This window comes from Hylobates moloch, unplaced genomic scaffold (assembly GCF_009828535.3).
Source record: "Hylobates moloch isolate HMO894 unplaced genomic scaffold, HMol_V3 SCAFFOLD_21, whole genome shotgun sequence".
NCBI classification, from domain to species: Eukaryota; Metazoa; Chordata; class Mammalia; order Primates; family Hylobatidae; genus Hylobates; species Hylobates moloch.
The window spans coordinates 26,228,899-26,242,016 of NW_026652296.1; the positions used below are offsets into that span (position 1 = coordinate 26,228,899).

At 54.3% G+C, this 13,118-nt stretch overlaps 2 protein-coding genes across 4 annotated transcripts in view; one reads left to right on the forward strand and one right to left on the reverse strand.

The window, feature by feature from the left end:
• PIGU (phosphatidylinositol glycan anchor biosynthesis class U) overlaps nt 1-9,608 on the forward strand; it is a 114,452-nt gene extending 104,844 nt beyond the window's left edge. For both annotated transcript variants that reach the window (XM_058433014.1, XM_032143274.2), the window contains one exon: nt 9,171-9,608. In XM_058433014.1, the coding sequence (XP_058288997.1) occupies nt 9,171-9,284 (114 nt within the window). In that variant the 3' untranslated portion in view covers nt 9,285-9,608. The remainder of the gene's footprint in view (nt 1-9,170) is intronic.
• A 196-nt stretch (nt 9,609-9,804) lies between these two features.
• On the reverse strand, nt 9,805-11,522 carry MAP1LC3A (microtubule associated protein 1 light chain 3 alpha). 2 transcript variants are annotated; one of them, XM_032143276.2, is made up of 5 exons: nt 11,246-11,522; nt 10,884-10,939; nt 10,694-10,800; nt 10,242-10,411; nt 9,805-9,978 (listed from the first exon to the last, which is right to left on the reverse strand). In XM_032143276.2, the coding sequence occupies exons 1-4, from the start codon at nt 11,283-11,285 to the stop codon at nt 10,249-10,251; spliced, it is 366 nt and encodes a 121-aa protein (XP_031999167.1). In that variant the 5' UTR covers nt 11,286-11,522; the 3' UTR covers nt 9,805-9,978; nt 10,242-10,248. The 2 variants fall into 2 exon arrangements, with proteins under 2 accessions (XP_031999167.1, XP_031999166.1); XM_032143275.2 differs by having other exon boundaries at nt 9,805-10,411.
• Between the last annotated feature and the right edge of the window lie 1,596 nt (nt 11,523-13,118).

The window sequence follows — 13,118 nt, forward strand, 5'->3', positions numbered from 1 at the left end:
GTATCCCCAGCACCAAGAATAATATTCAATGACTACTTATTGATGACAAATTGAATGAGCTGGCATCAGAAACCACATTTTATGACCAATGCTCTAACACAATTCTGTACACCCTAACCTCCCCGTGCCAATCCCTGTTTTGGTCTGATTTGGGCCTGTGGCTGGTCTACTGGATTCCTAGGGGGTCAGAGCCAGAGCCCCCTTACCCTTGTATCCCAGTAGCTGGCCTGAGAGCCCCACTCCTGCCCTGTGTCTATATCCAAAACAGACTTCTCGTCTGCCTGCCCTTCCTTTTTTAAATTTTATTTTAGTAGGCCGGTTGCAGTAGCTCATGCCTGTAATCCTAGCACTTTGGGAGGCTGAGGCGGGCAGATCACTTGAGCTTAGGAGTTCGAGACCACCCTGGGCAACATGGCAAAACCCCATCTCTACAAAAAAATACAAAAATTAACCGGGTGCAGTGGCATGCTACCTGTAATCCCAGCTACTCAGGAGGCTGAGGCAGGAGAATCACTTAAGCCCGGTAGGCGAAGGTTGCAGTGAGCCGAGATCATGCCACTACACTCCATCCTGGGTGACAGGAGTGAAAATGCTGTCTCAAAAAAAATTTTTTTTAATTTTATTTCATTTTGTTTTCTTTTTGAGACAGGGTCTTGCTCTGTTGCCCAGGCTGGAGTGCAGTGGCACAGTCACAGCTCACTGCAGCCTCAACCTCTTAGGCTCAAGAGATCCTCCCACCTCAGCCTCCCAAGTAGCTGGAACTACAGGCACACCCCCACACCTGGCTGCTTTTAAAATTTTTGGTAGAGACAGGGTCTTGCTATGTTGTTACGAGCTCAAACTCCTGAGCTCAAGCCAAACTCTTGCCTCAGCCTCCCGAAGTGCTAGGATTACAGGTGTCAGCTGCCGCACCCGGCCAACCACCCACCCTTCCAAGCAGGATGTGGATCATCTGGAACTCTGCTCCTCAAGGCACTGCCTATTTGCCATGAAGGGCCACCCTGACCCCTCTCTGTACTGCAGACCCTGAGATACTGGGCTGGCCTTGCACTGGCCATTCTCCTTTCTGTTTTGAGTGAGGCCTGAAGCCTGAGGTCTGACACCAACCTCCTGCGTGCTGCCCCCTGCTTGGGACTCACTGTTCACTGCAATACAGATGAAACCATAATCCTGTCTCCTGGAGTTGCCTCTCAGTTGGCCTGGTGTGTCATTCTGGGAAATGGGACCTATGAGGAAATGCTTGGAGACGTGTTGGGTGGGTCATTAGTGGCTGAGTGGTGTGTAGCCCCCATTTGGGGATGCCTCGAGACCCAGTTCAGGTATCTTCCTGCAGGTTGTGTGTGGCCTGGGCTGTGCAAGATCCCAGGTCTGTGTGTGGGAAGGCTCATTCCTCCCGACATGCGGTGCCTGTGGCCAAGCTGGAGCCGTTGTCCTCATCCTGCTGGATGTGTGTGTTTACTTTGCTTTTCCCAACTAGTGGCATTCTGTCAAGGTCATAGTTCATTCCTTTGTCCTTCCAGCACTGAGCATCCCAAGCTTGTCCTTCACGGGCCCTTCCCAGCCTCTTCTCCTCCCCCACAACGAGAGTGACAGGAAGAGCCCAGGCTACATACAGCAGGACAAAGGCCACAGAAGGCCAGGGCTCTGGAAGCCCAAACTCTATAGCGACTCCAGCCCTATCTGTCCTGGCTCGCTGGCCTCAGGCACGTCCCATAACTCCTGGGAAGCTAATTTATTTATTTGCAAATATTAATTAGGTACCTACTATTCACCAGGCACTCTGCGAGGGGTGAATGAGACAGAGGTGTGCTTCCAAGGAGCCCTCAGTCTGTGGAGAGAAAGGAAAAGACATTGGCAGGACAGGGCAGCCTGACGTGCTGGGAGCCCAGAGCTGGGCTGCTATGGAGGCTTCCTGGGGAAGGTGGCCTCTAAGTGGGGTCCTGAAGGATGGGTAGGATCTAACTGGGTTCTATGATTTTAGGTAGCAAGACTTGGGTGGGGGTGAAGGAGGAAGAGAGAGAGAGAGAGAGAGAGGAGGAAGGAGGGAGCAAGGGAGGAACACCGTGCTGTTGGGAGCCCAGTGGAACTGGCTGTACCACTTGAGAGGGAATGAGGGCAACTCAGACAGCAGTGGTCAGACCAGAGGCCTTCAAGGGCCTCTCATGCAGAGGTCCAGACTGCACCTTTGGCTTTAAGCGCTGAGGACAAATGTGATCAGATCCATGCTCTGAAAACCTCACTTTGCCGGGAAGAGCAGAGGTAAGAGGTGTGAGCCTGGCATCCAGGGCACCAGGGATGAGGCTGTTGAAATCTGGGGGAGGTGGTGGTGGCCTCAGTTTCCTCAAACTGGGAAGGTGGTTATGAGGACTGAATGTGGGAAAAGTGCCATGTAAGGGACAGTTACTTGTAGCCTCATCCTCAGTCTCACCTTGTTGACCTCTCAGACCCTGAAACTGAGGTCCAGAGATTTCACTTGTTACTTTGCATCTTCAGAGCTGGAGGGTGGAGCTTTCTCCTCCACCATGAACTCCTACATAATGTCCGCTCCAGCCTGTGGGTTTCCAGGTTACGCCAAAGTGCTGTCCAGCTCCACAGTCGGCCGCCAGCCTCCTCTGCCTCCTAGCTTCCTGGATCCCAGGCGGGTGGGCAGAGGCTGCTGCACTTTGCCAACTGTGATGGCCACATGCATTTCCCCCAGCGCGGGCTGGCTGTCAAATGTCAGTGTCCCCAACAGCAGCAGGAGACCTGGGGAACCAGTACATGCCTGGGTGATAGCACCTGCTTCTCTAGGAATCTGCAGCCCTGGTGGTGGCCAAGGCTGCTGTCCTGAGCCCAGCAGTTTCAAGACACACTGTATTAACAACCTCTACTGGCTTTTCACAAAAAAAGTCAATCTCTTTCTCTCTCCACTGAGTGACAGAGCTGTGAACTGGGGAGAGCAGCCTCCGCAGGGTGTAAAGGTACCTGAGGTGTCAGCACAGGCCTGGCATGGAGCAGGACTCAGTTCTGAGCAGGACTCAGTTCATGTGGGTACAGACCCTAGGGGGTTGTGGAAGAACTGAGAGTTGGGCCTCTGACAGGCAGAACTGGCCCCTAACTCTCCACTTCCTACCATGTGACCTTTTGCAGGGCCCATAACCCCTGAGCTTCCCTTCTCTAAGTAGGCATTGTCAGCCCTACCCTGGGGTGTTGGAAAGGGACAATATTGTTTTTTTTTTTTTTTTTTTTCTTTTGAGGTGGAGTCTTGCTCTGTCACCCAGGCTGGAGTGCGGTAGCGCGACCTCTGCTCACTGCAAGCTCCGCCTCCTGGGTTGACGCCATTCTCCTGTCTCAGCCTCCTGAGTAGCTGGGACTACAGGCACTCGCCACCACGCCCGGCTAATTTTTTATTAGTAGAGACAAGGTTTTATTAGTAGAGACAAGGTTTCACCGTGTTAGCCAGGATGGTCTCGATCTCCTGACCTTGTGATCCACCCATCTCGGCCTCCCAAGGTGCTGGGATTACAGGTGTGAGCCACCGCGCCCGGCCTAATATTGGTTTTTTTTGTTAAAGGGCCTGGCCCAGGGCAGACACTCAGAAGATGTTCATTTCCCTGTCTCTCCATCCTGCCCTGCACTGGAGCACGTTCTGAGGGTTTCATTCTACTTCTGATTCATCCTGTCTGTCCCTGGTCACCCCTTTATCAGCTAGCTGCCCCATGAGCTCTTCATCATGGTCCCAGGGGAAGGCGGCCCTGGAGCCCTCATGGCTGCCATAGAGAGGAATGTGGACCGAGCCATCCCTGGGGGCAGCACTGAGAGGATAGAGACCAGCAAACAACTGAGAGAGAGCTGGCCCTGTGCCAGGCCTGGGGCCATAGAACTGGAGCAAATGCAGCCCCATTTGGTTGGGAGGCCAGTGGGCAGTGGCTTCACTTCAGGGTCCATGTAACAATGTAGGGTTAGAGAAGACTCCTGGCAGGAGATGAGCCTCTGAGGGATAGGTGGGAGCTGCAGCGCTGCTGGGCAGGGCAGGGGGAGCCAGGGAACTTCTGAGCAGGGGAGCGTGCGTGTATGTGTGTGTATCTGTGTGTGTGTGAGTGCAGTGCTAGCGTGTGTGAGCAGTGACAGTGTGCGTGTATGTGTGTGCATCTGTGTGTGCAAGCATGTGTGTCTAAGCATTGCAAGCTTGCATGTGTGTGTGCACCTGTGTGCGTGTATGTGTGTGTACCTGTGAGTGCAGTGTGTCTGAGCAGTGCGAGCGTGTGTGTGTGCACCTGTGTGTGCGAGCATGTGTCTAAGCATTGCAAGCATGCGTGTATGTGTGTACCTGTGTGTATGTGTGTGCACCTGTGAGTGCAGTGCGAGCCTGTGTGAGCAGCATAAGCGTGCATGTATGTGTGTGCACCTATGTGTGTGCGAGCATGTGTGAGCAGTGTGAGTGTGTGCACCTGTGTGTGAGCATGTGTGAGCAATGTGAGTGTGCATGTATGTGTGTGCACCTGTGTGTGTGTGTGTGTGTGTCCAGAGAGGATGAGGGGGCCTCCCAGCAGGAGGTGGCTGCGGGAGGAGAAGAGGGCAAGTCTGAGAAGGGGATTGGCAAGGCAGTATTTCAGCCACATTGGGTGGGATCCAGAGACCTGAGGACACAGAGGGACCGACATGTTCTGGGGTCCTAACTGGCACAAAGACTAGAGGAGCCCGGCCGGGCGCGGTGGCTCATGCCTGTAATCCCAGCACTGGGAGGCTGAGGTGGGCGGATCATGAGGTCAGATCGAGACCATCCTGGCTAACATAGTGAAACCCTGTCTCTACTAAAAATACAAAAAAAGAAAAAACTAGCCGGGCGTGGTGGCGCACGCCTGTAGTCCCAGCTTCTCGGGAGGTTGAGGCAGGAGAATCACTTGAACCGCAGAGGCTGCAGTGAACTGAGATCACACCATTGCACTCCAGCCTGGGTGACAGAGCGAGACTTCGTCTCAAAAAAAAAAAAACTAGAGGAGCCCAGCATTGTTGGTAACAAGCTAGAGCCTCTTACTGTCATTTTCCAGATGAGGAAAATGCAGCCCAGGGGACAGGAAGAGACTTAACATCACACAGCCACTGACTTGCCCATGCAAATTCCACAGCCCCTTGCCCAACTTGCCCCTGTCCAGACTGGGCAAAGGGGCTCTGGGTCTGCAGCTGCTGTGTTGGCTGCATCCTAGGGTCTCTGGGAAATCCCTGCTCTCCTCACGGCCCAAATGGAAAGCCCCAAGGTCAGAAGAGGTTGTCCTGGCTACAGGCTTCCCTCTGAAAGGGCCAGGCCTCTTGGCCAGCCTGGTGTCCTCTCCCTGGGGGCAGGGTGCCCACTCAGGACTGATGACGCCCAGGGCTGTGTGCCCAAGCTGCTCACAGGGCTCTTCTCGCCACCCCCTTTATCCTGCAGATTTCCACACACACAGCAGTTGACAGCTTTAGCACTGGACACCCATATCCATACCCACCAGCGGGAGTCCACCATTCACATCTTCCTGTACTTCTTCCATCATCCCTCAGTCCATCTTATTTTTTTAGTGTATTTCAAATTGAAATGCAGACATCAGTACATTTCCTGCTAAATATTTCAGCATGTGTATCATTTTCTTATGTAAAATTTATTATACAAGGAAAAATGCAAATCTTATGTGTACATTTGCCAAAGCTCTCTTTCACTCAGCAAAATATTTTGAGTTTGTTACATACAACAATAGGTCATTGCTGTTAATTTTTTTCCTGTTTTAAGAGCTGGAGTTTTGCTCCATTGCCCAGGTCGACCTCCTGGGCTTAAGGGATCCCCTTGCCTCAGCTTCCTGAGTAGCTGGAATTACAGGCACAAGCCACCATTCCCAGCTAGTTCATTTATTTTTTAAATAAACTTTTTATTTTAGAATCACTTTAGATTTATAGAAAAGTTGCAGAGATAGAACAGAGTTCCTGTAAGCCCCCACCTCGTTGCCTCAGTTGTTAACATTTTATATGTTACCATGATGTGTTTGTCAAAACTAAGACACTCACCCTGATACATTACTATTAGTCCAAAACACTAGAATGGATTTGGAATTCCTGTTTTTCCAGTCACATCCTCTTTCTCTACCAGGACCCCATCGAAAGGTCCACGTTACATTTAAGGTCACATCTCCCCAGTGTCTTCTGCTTTTCTTCTTAGTCTTTCCTGACTTCTCATGACCTTGACAGTTGAGGAGCACTGGCCAGGTATCTTGTAGAATGTCACCCAATTTAGGTTTGTCCCCCAGCTTAGGTTTGTCTGATGCTTTTCTTAGGATTATCCTGGGGTTGTGGGTTTTTAGAAAGAATACCCCAGGTGAAGTGCCCTTCTCATTACATCTATTGGGGGTACATGCTAGCCACGTGATTTTAAGCTGATGTTAACCTCCACCACGTGGTTAAGATAGTGTTGGCCAGGTCTCTCCACTGTAAAGTTACTCTTTTCCCTTTCCCTGCTCCTCAGGAGGAAGTGAGTAACCAAGTCTAGACCACCCTAGGCTTAGGGGATGCAGAGTGGACAAGAATTAAGCTCCTTCTATGGGAGAGGGCTATAACTACCTACATTGTTTGGAATTCTTCTGGAAGGAAGAGTTATCTCCCCGCCATTGATGTATTGATTCATTGGTTTATTGGCTGATTTGTTTTAATTGAAGTTTTATTTTTTATTTATTTTTTTTTTTGAGATGCGGTTTCGCTCTTGTTGCCCAGGCTGGAGTGCAATGGCGCATCTCCACCTCCCGGGTTCAAACGATTCTCCTGCCTCAGCCTCCCGAGTAGCTGGGATTACAGGCATGTGCCACCATGCCTGGCTAATTTTGTATTTTTAGTAGAGACGGGGTTTCTCCATGTTGGTCAGGCTGGTCTCGAACTCCCAACCTCAGGTGATCCGCCTGCCTCGGCCTCCCAAAGTGCTGGGATTACAGGCATGAGCCACCGCACCTGGCCGAAGTTTTATTTTTATCAATGGAATACATGTATGTAGTTTGCAAAGTTAAGGCTTATAGGGGAAAAGAATAGCTACCTAAAGTCTTACTATTATTTCTGCTGGTACTTCTAAATAACATGCTTACTCTTCTATGTGTACTTTTTTCCGTTTTATATTAGGTTGGATCATATGAAATTGCCAGTATTCAACCATTTTTTTTATCTGCAAAACTAGCAATTTCATATGGTCCAACCTAATAACCTAATCTTTTTCTTCCTACTTCTTGTCCAGATGATTATTATGTGACATGGAGTTGCTTCATTTTGATTGTTGTGGATTGTGACTGCACCTGCCCCTCAGCTGACCTGGTTCAGGGATCAGCCTCTGAGCTCAGCCCCTGCTTTGGGCTCCTCCTGCCCAGATGGCATCTCGGGCCTGGGTGAGAAAGGGCTGCAGGGTATGAGGTCAGCCTTTGCTGTGATTGCTGCCCCCCAGTGGGCCAGCCTGGAGCTCCCAGCTGGGCAGCTGGGGGCAGGGCCTCAGGGGCTGCCTGAGCTCTGTCTGCTTTGCTGACACTGTGACCAATCTCGTGCTCATCAGTGATCTGGGCCCCAGGTGGACCACCTTTCTGGGTCCATGGCCATTAGTCCAGTGCTCCAGGTGTAGCCTTAGGCCAACCATCGAACCCTTTGAGTCTCAGTTTCCCCATCTGTTTAAGATGAGGATTGTTCAACCTTCCAGATGGGCTTCTGTGGTGATAGAATGGCAGGTACTTGTCCTGAGGCCATCAGAGCTGCTGGTGACAGGACACCTTCCTGAACTCCAGGCGCCTCTGATCTCTCCTTAGCTGCTGTTCTGTTACCTTCAGGTGCGTGAGAAGCTGCCCAAGACAGGGTCTGGAGGTCTAGATCCCAGGCTTAGCTCAACCTGTCTTGCCCCAAGTGCTTTGTGCCTCAGTCTCCCCATCTGTGCCAGGTGGTTGGTGCCAATCCTCTGAGGCTGGGCCCTGCCCAACCTGTTCCAGGGACCAGTGGTCTTGGGAAGCTTGGGCTGACTGGGATTGCAGACTCCGGGTCTGGTGTATAGGGCCCTGGGCAAATCCCTATTCCTTTCTGGGCCTCCTTGAAGAGACAGTGGGCTGAGCTTCTAGGCCCCCTTTGATTCTTCTGTGTGTGGCCCAGAATGGGACAGACAGACCGAGCTGGGCACAGAAATACCATAGTGACAGAACCATTCGAAGACCCTGCCCTGATGGAGGCCCTGGGCCAGGGGAGGAGGCATAGTCAGGCTGTCAGCTGAATGGAAAATTATGCTTTCGATGAGTCTGTTATCGAGTAGAGATTAGTGGGGCCAAGACCTAATCTGGGGGGGGCAAGCGATCCTTCCTGAGCCCTGAAGAGTAAGCAGCTGTCGACTAGATGACTGGGGAGAGAACATTCCAGGCAGAGGAAACAGTAAAGATCCTGCAGTGGGGTGAGGTGGAGCCGGGAGAGGGCGGGCAGGGACCCTAGCAAGGTCTCAGAGCACGAGGGAGTTGTAGCTTTGCCCTAAGGCATGGGAAGCCTTTGGAGGATTTGAAGGCTGGAAGTAACACCATCAGATGTAGGTTTTGAAAAGCTCCCTCTGGCTGCCAGGGAGAATGGGGTGGGCACGGGTTTGAGAGCAGGGAGTCCAAGGACCAAGCTTTGCTGTTGTTTAGGAGATGACACTGGCTCTGTCCAGAGTAGTGATTGTGGGGATGGATCGAAAGGGTGGATTTGGGTTTAGGGGTAATTGACAGGTCATGGTGGTTCAATGTATGAGAGAAGTGTCAGGGCAATTTTGTGGCCTGGGCACCTGGCTGGAAGATGGAGGCATGGATGCCCAGTGGGAGAAGTGTATTTGACAGAGGGAAGGTGAGGAGTTTGATGTGGCCTTGGCTGGGATGGAAGTGGCTGTGGGAGGATGGGGCAGAGGCCTCTGATTGCACAGGCACCAGGCTGGCATTCGAGGCCAGAGCCTGGGATGGAGGTGTAGACCATGGGTGAGGGCAGGGGGAGTCCAGGCAGCTTCTGAAAAGCCAGACCTTGCAGGGTCAAGTATGGGCCCTGAGATGGGGGCCCTGAGCAGGGCCTCTCCAGTGATTGTGATCCAGAGCCAGGCACGGGCGCTCCTGTCTTCCAACACCTGCCACAGTTTAGGGATCCTGGGTTCAGGGGGAGGTACCCAGCAGCGCCTCACACCCTCTCTCTCCCCCCAGATCCTGCTCATCTCTGATTACTTCTATGCCTTCCTGCGGCGGGAGTACTACCTCACACATGGCCTCTACTTGACCGCCAAGGATGGCACAGAGGCCATGCTCGTGCTCAAGTAGGCCTGGCTGGCACAGGGCTGCGTGGACCTCAGGGGGCTGAGGGGCCAGAAGCTGGGCCAAGCCCTCCAGCCAGAGTTGCCAGCAGGCGAGTGCTTGGGCAGAAGAGGTTCGAGTCCAGGGTCACAAGTCTCTGGTACCAAAAGGGACCCATAGCTGACTGACAGCAAGACCTATGGGGAAGAACTGGGAGCTCCCCAACTTGGACCCCCACTTCGTGGTTCTGCACACCAAGGAGCCCCCTCCCAGACAGGAAGGAGAAGAGGCAGGTGAGCAGGGCTTGTTAGATTGTGGCTACTTAATAAATGTTTTTTGTTATGAAGTCTACCCTGAGACCACATCTGCATTGCACTCCTAGAGGGGGTGGCCCCTAATAATGTTCTGGAACACTACACACAGGTGTGGGTTTCCAGAGCAAGCACCGAGGCCACAGAACACAAGTCTGTGTGCCAGAGCCCGGGGATGGTGCAGGCAGCCCCACCAGCACCCTCCCCACTCCCAAGCAAGCAGCTGGAGGCACAGGGCCAGGCAGGCCTGAGCAATCTTTATTCTGCAGAGGGACAATGACCACAGATCCATACACCACGTGGAGACCGAGGGGCGGGGAGCCAGGGGCCAGTCTTTCAGGGGTGGGCAGGTCCAGGCGGTGGGCAGAGCCTCGGGTGGGTGAGGGGCAGATGGGCAGACAGGCAGGGGCCTAAAAAAAAGATGAACCACACAGCAGGGGTGCTGGGAGCTGCTCCCCACCCTCCCCCAGCCCAGCCAGCACCCAGAGGGACAACCCTAACATGACCGGCCCAGGATCCACCCAGGGGCAGAGTAGGTGGGTTGGTGCCCTCTGACTAGGGGGGCACATGCCTGCCCAGCCCACCACGGCAGAGGCAGCTCAGTTCAGGAACCAGGAGCTCTCTGGGCAGGGCCTGACCGGGGCCCCCCAACTCCCAGGCCGACCCCCCCTACTGCTGGCTCAGAAGCCGAAGGTTTCCTGGGAGGCGTAGACCATGTAGAGGAAGCCGTCCTCGTCTTTCTCCTGCTCGTAGATGTCCGCGATGGGCGTGGACACACTCACCATGCTGTGCTGGTTCACCAGCAGGAAGAAGGCCTGCGTGGGGTTCAGCTGCAGGCGGCGCCTGCAGCAGGCGGGAGAGTATGCAGCTGTGAGGGGCTTGGCTGCGGGGCGAACATAGCCCTGACCCCCAGGATGATTCCCAGCCTTTCACACCCATTCTCACCCCAGCTGTCACCTCTGACCCAATACCGACTGCAGCCCCGACCTTGACCTTTCCAGCCGCCCCAGAACAGGGGCCCACCGCCCGGTCCCATCACCCCTGACCCCACTCCCACCCCTCCTCGGCGGGAACCCGGCTCCCCTCCCGACCCAAGCCACCTCCTGGCGGCAGCTGCCCACGCACCGGATGATCTTGACCAACTCGCTCATGTTGACATGGTCTGGGACCAAAAACTTGGTCTTGTCCAGGACGGGCAGCTGCTTCTCACCCTTGTAGCGCTCGATGATCACCTGGGAGCAGGGCGGGCGGGCAGGGGGTCGTGTCGGGGACGCGCGAGGCGGAGGCGGGGCAGGGCTGGGGGCGCGGGACTCACCGGGATTTTGCTGGGGTGCTGGTCGCGGATCTGCTGTACCTCCTTACAGCGGTCGGCTGCGGACAGCGGCCAGACCGTGAGGCCGGGTCGGGCCCGGCCTAGGTCCGCCCCGCTTGTCCCCAAGGGGCGGCCCCCGGCCACGCCCCAGCTCCAGCCCCCGCCCCCGGGGCCATGAGGCCCCACAGCCCCTGGCACCTATCCTCGCGGTGGGGAAGCGGCCGGCCCCCACCCAGGCCGGAGCTGGCCTCCCAGCCCGAGGGTCCAGCCAGAGCCTGACGTCACGGGGCTGACGTCACCTGCGGCAGTCGGGGTCGGCCGGCGCCCCCCTTCCCCGAGCTTGCAGCTCGCCTGCCGGGCCTCACCGAAGCTCCGCCGCTGCTTGAAAGGCCGGTCTGAGGGCATCGCGCGGGCCCGGCTGGGCGCGCAGGCCGGGGCTCTGAGGCGTGGGGATGTGGCTGCGGTTTGGGGGCTCCGGGGGCTCCGTGCCTCGCGCTCAAGGGCTCCGGGGCTCGCGCTGAGCACGGCGGCTGCGGCTGCGGGAGGTAACTCGCCCGGTGACGTCAGGTCACAACATTCCTTAAAGGGGAGGCCAGCGCGCCGCTCCCATTGGGCGGACGCACAACCCGCCCGCCCGGACCCGTGACGTCACGGCGCAGAGAGCCTGGGTCCCCGGCCCGGGACGCGATGGGCGGGGCTTCTGGGCGCGTCACAGTCCCGTGACGTCATGGGCAGCGCGGGAGCTTCTCCCGCAGACCGAACGTCTCCCGCGGCCTGAACTCAGGTGAGGCCCGGAGGCCGGTGGGGCCGCCCTGGGCCGATGGAGCGGGCGAGCCGGGCTGCAGCCCCACGGCACCACTTCCCGCCCTCACCGAGTCTGTGTCAGGACTGACGCGGTTCTGGGCGCCGTGGGAAATAGCCGGAGCCAAAGGCCCGGCGCCTTCACGGGGCTTAGGGCAAGAGAAGGGAGAAGGTGCGGGAGGCACAGTCAGACACAGGATAGAGCAAGACGCTAGAAATGAATGCCCAGGTTTGAAAAAGAATAATATAATTGAAAAGTAGAGCCATCGAAATTCAGGTCTCAGAGGATGAGGTGAGAAGGCAGAGTAGGACAATAGAAGAGAAATCGTGGACCTGGAGGCTGATCGGAAGCAGCTCACCAGAGAGACGGGTGATGGAGAATAAAAAGGAAAAGGCCACGGATGGCAACGCCAGGAGAACTCGCGGGCCCGAGCAGAGCTCCAGAGGCGAACACTGAAAGACCTGTAGAGGCAGTTCCTGAAGGAGAGCTGCCAGAAATATGCTTAAAATCCAGAGCAGAATGCGCAGACCGAAGATCTTTTTTTTTTTGGGTGGGGGACGGAGTCTCGTTCTATCGCCAGGCTGGAGTGCAGTGCTGCGATCTCAGCTCACTGCAACCTCTGCCTCCCGGGTTCAAGCGATTCTCCTGCCTTAGTCAGCCTCCTGAATAGCTGGGATTACAGGCGCCTGCCACCACGCCCAGCTAATTTTTGTATTTTTAGTAGAGATGGGGTTTCACACACCATGTTGGCCAGGATGGTCTCGATCTCCTGACCTCGTGATCCACCCGCCTCGGCCTCCCAAAGTGCTGGGATTACAGGTGTGAGCCACCACGCCTGGCTGCTGAAATAATTTTTAAAGAATGTACTTTAGTAACAAGGACAGGGAACCCAAAAGGAAGAAATTAGATGGAAAAATGGTGAGCAAATTGGTAAACGTGAGTGAATCTAAACAAGCATTTAATATGCAACATGAATAATAATGATTAATTTGTGGGCCACAGAAACAAGATGCATGAGACACAAGAACATGGAAGACTGAGAGGGCAATCAGAGTTAAGGTGTTCTAGGAAGTTCGATTTGAGAGGGGGATAAAGAGACTGAGCATTGTCTGGCTTTGTAAAGTCAGGTGTGTATTTCAGATATTTAAGAGGGATCACCAAAAGAATACAAACAGAACTATAACTGCCAATGCAGAGAAAAGGGTAGTGATGGGTATTAAAACTATAATGGAAGGCAGAAAGGGAGAAAAAGGAAGCAAAGTAAAAGGGATGGTAAATATATAGTACAAAACCAGAGGTAGAAAATGTGGTTTACATTCACCTCTTAAAACACAGATGACCAGATTGGCCAAGAAAAAATAAAATGCAGCTCTATGCTATTTACAAGAGGACATTTAAAACCTAAGGGCACCAAAAAGTAAAACGATGGAAAAAGG

Coding starts and splice junctions, on each gene's coding strand:
- MAP1LC3A (XM_032143276.2), bottom strand. CDS start 11,285: ATGCCCTCAGACCGGCCTTTCAAGCAGCGGCGGAGCTTCG. Junction 10,940..11,245: donor CAAGCAGCGGCGGAGCTTCG/GTGAGGCCCGGC, acceptor CGCTGTCCGCAG/CCGACCGCTGTAAGGAGGTA. Junction 10,412..10,693: donor GAGTTGGTCAAGATCATCCG/GTGCGTGGGCAG, acceptor CGCCTGCTGCAG/GCGCCGCCTGCAGCTGAACC.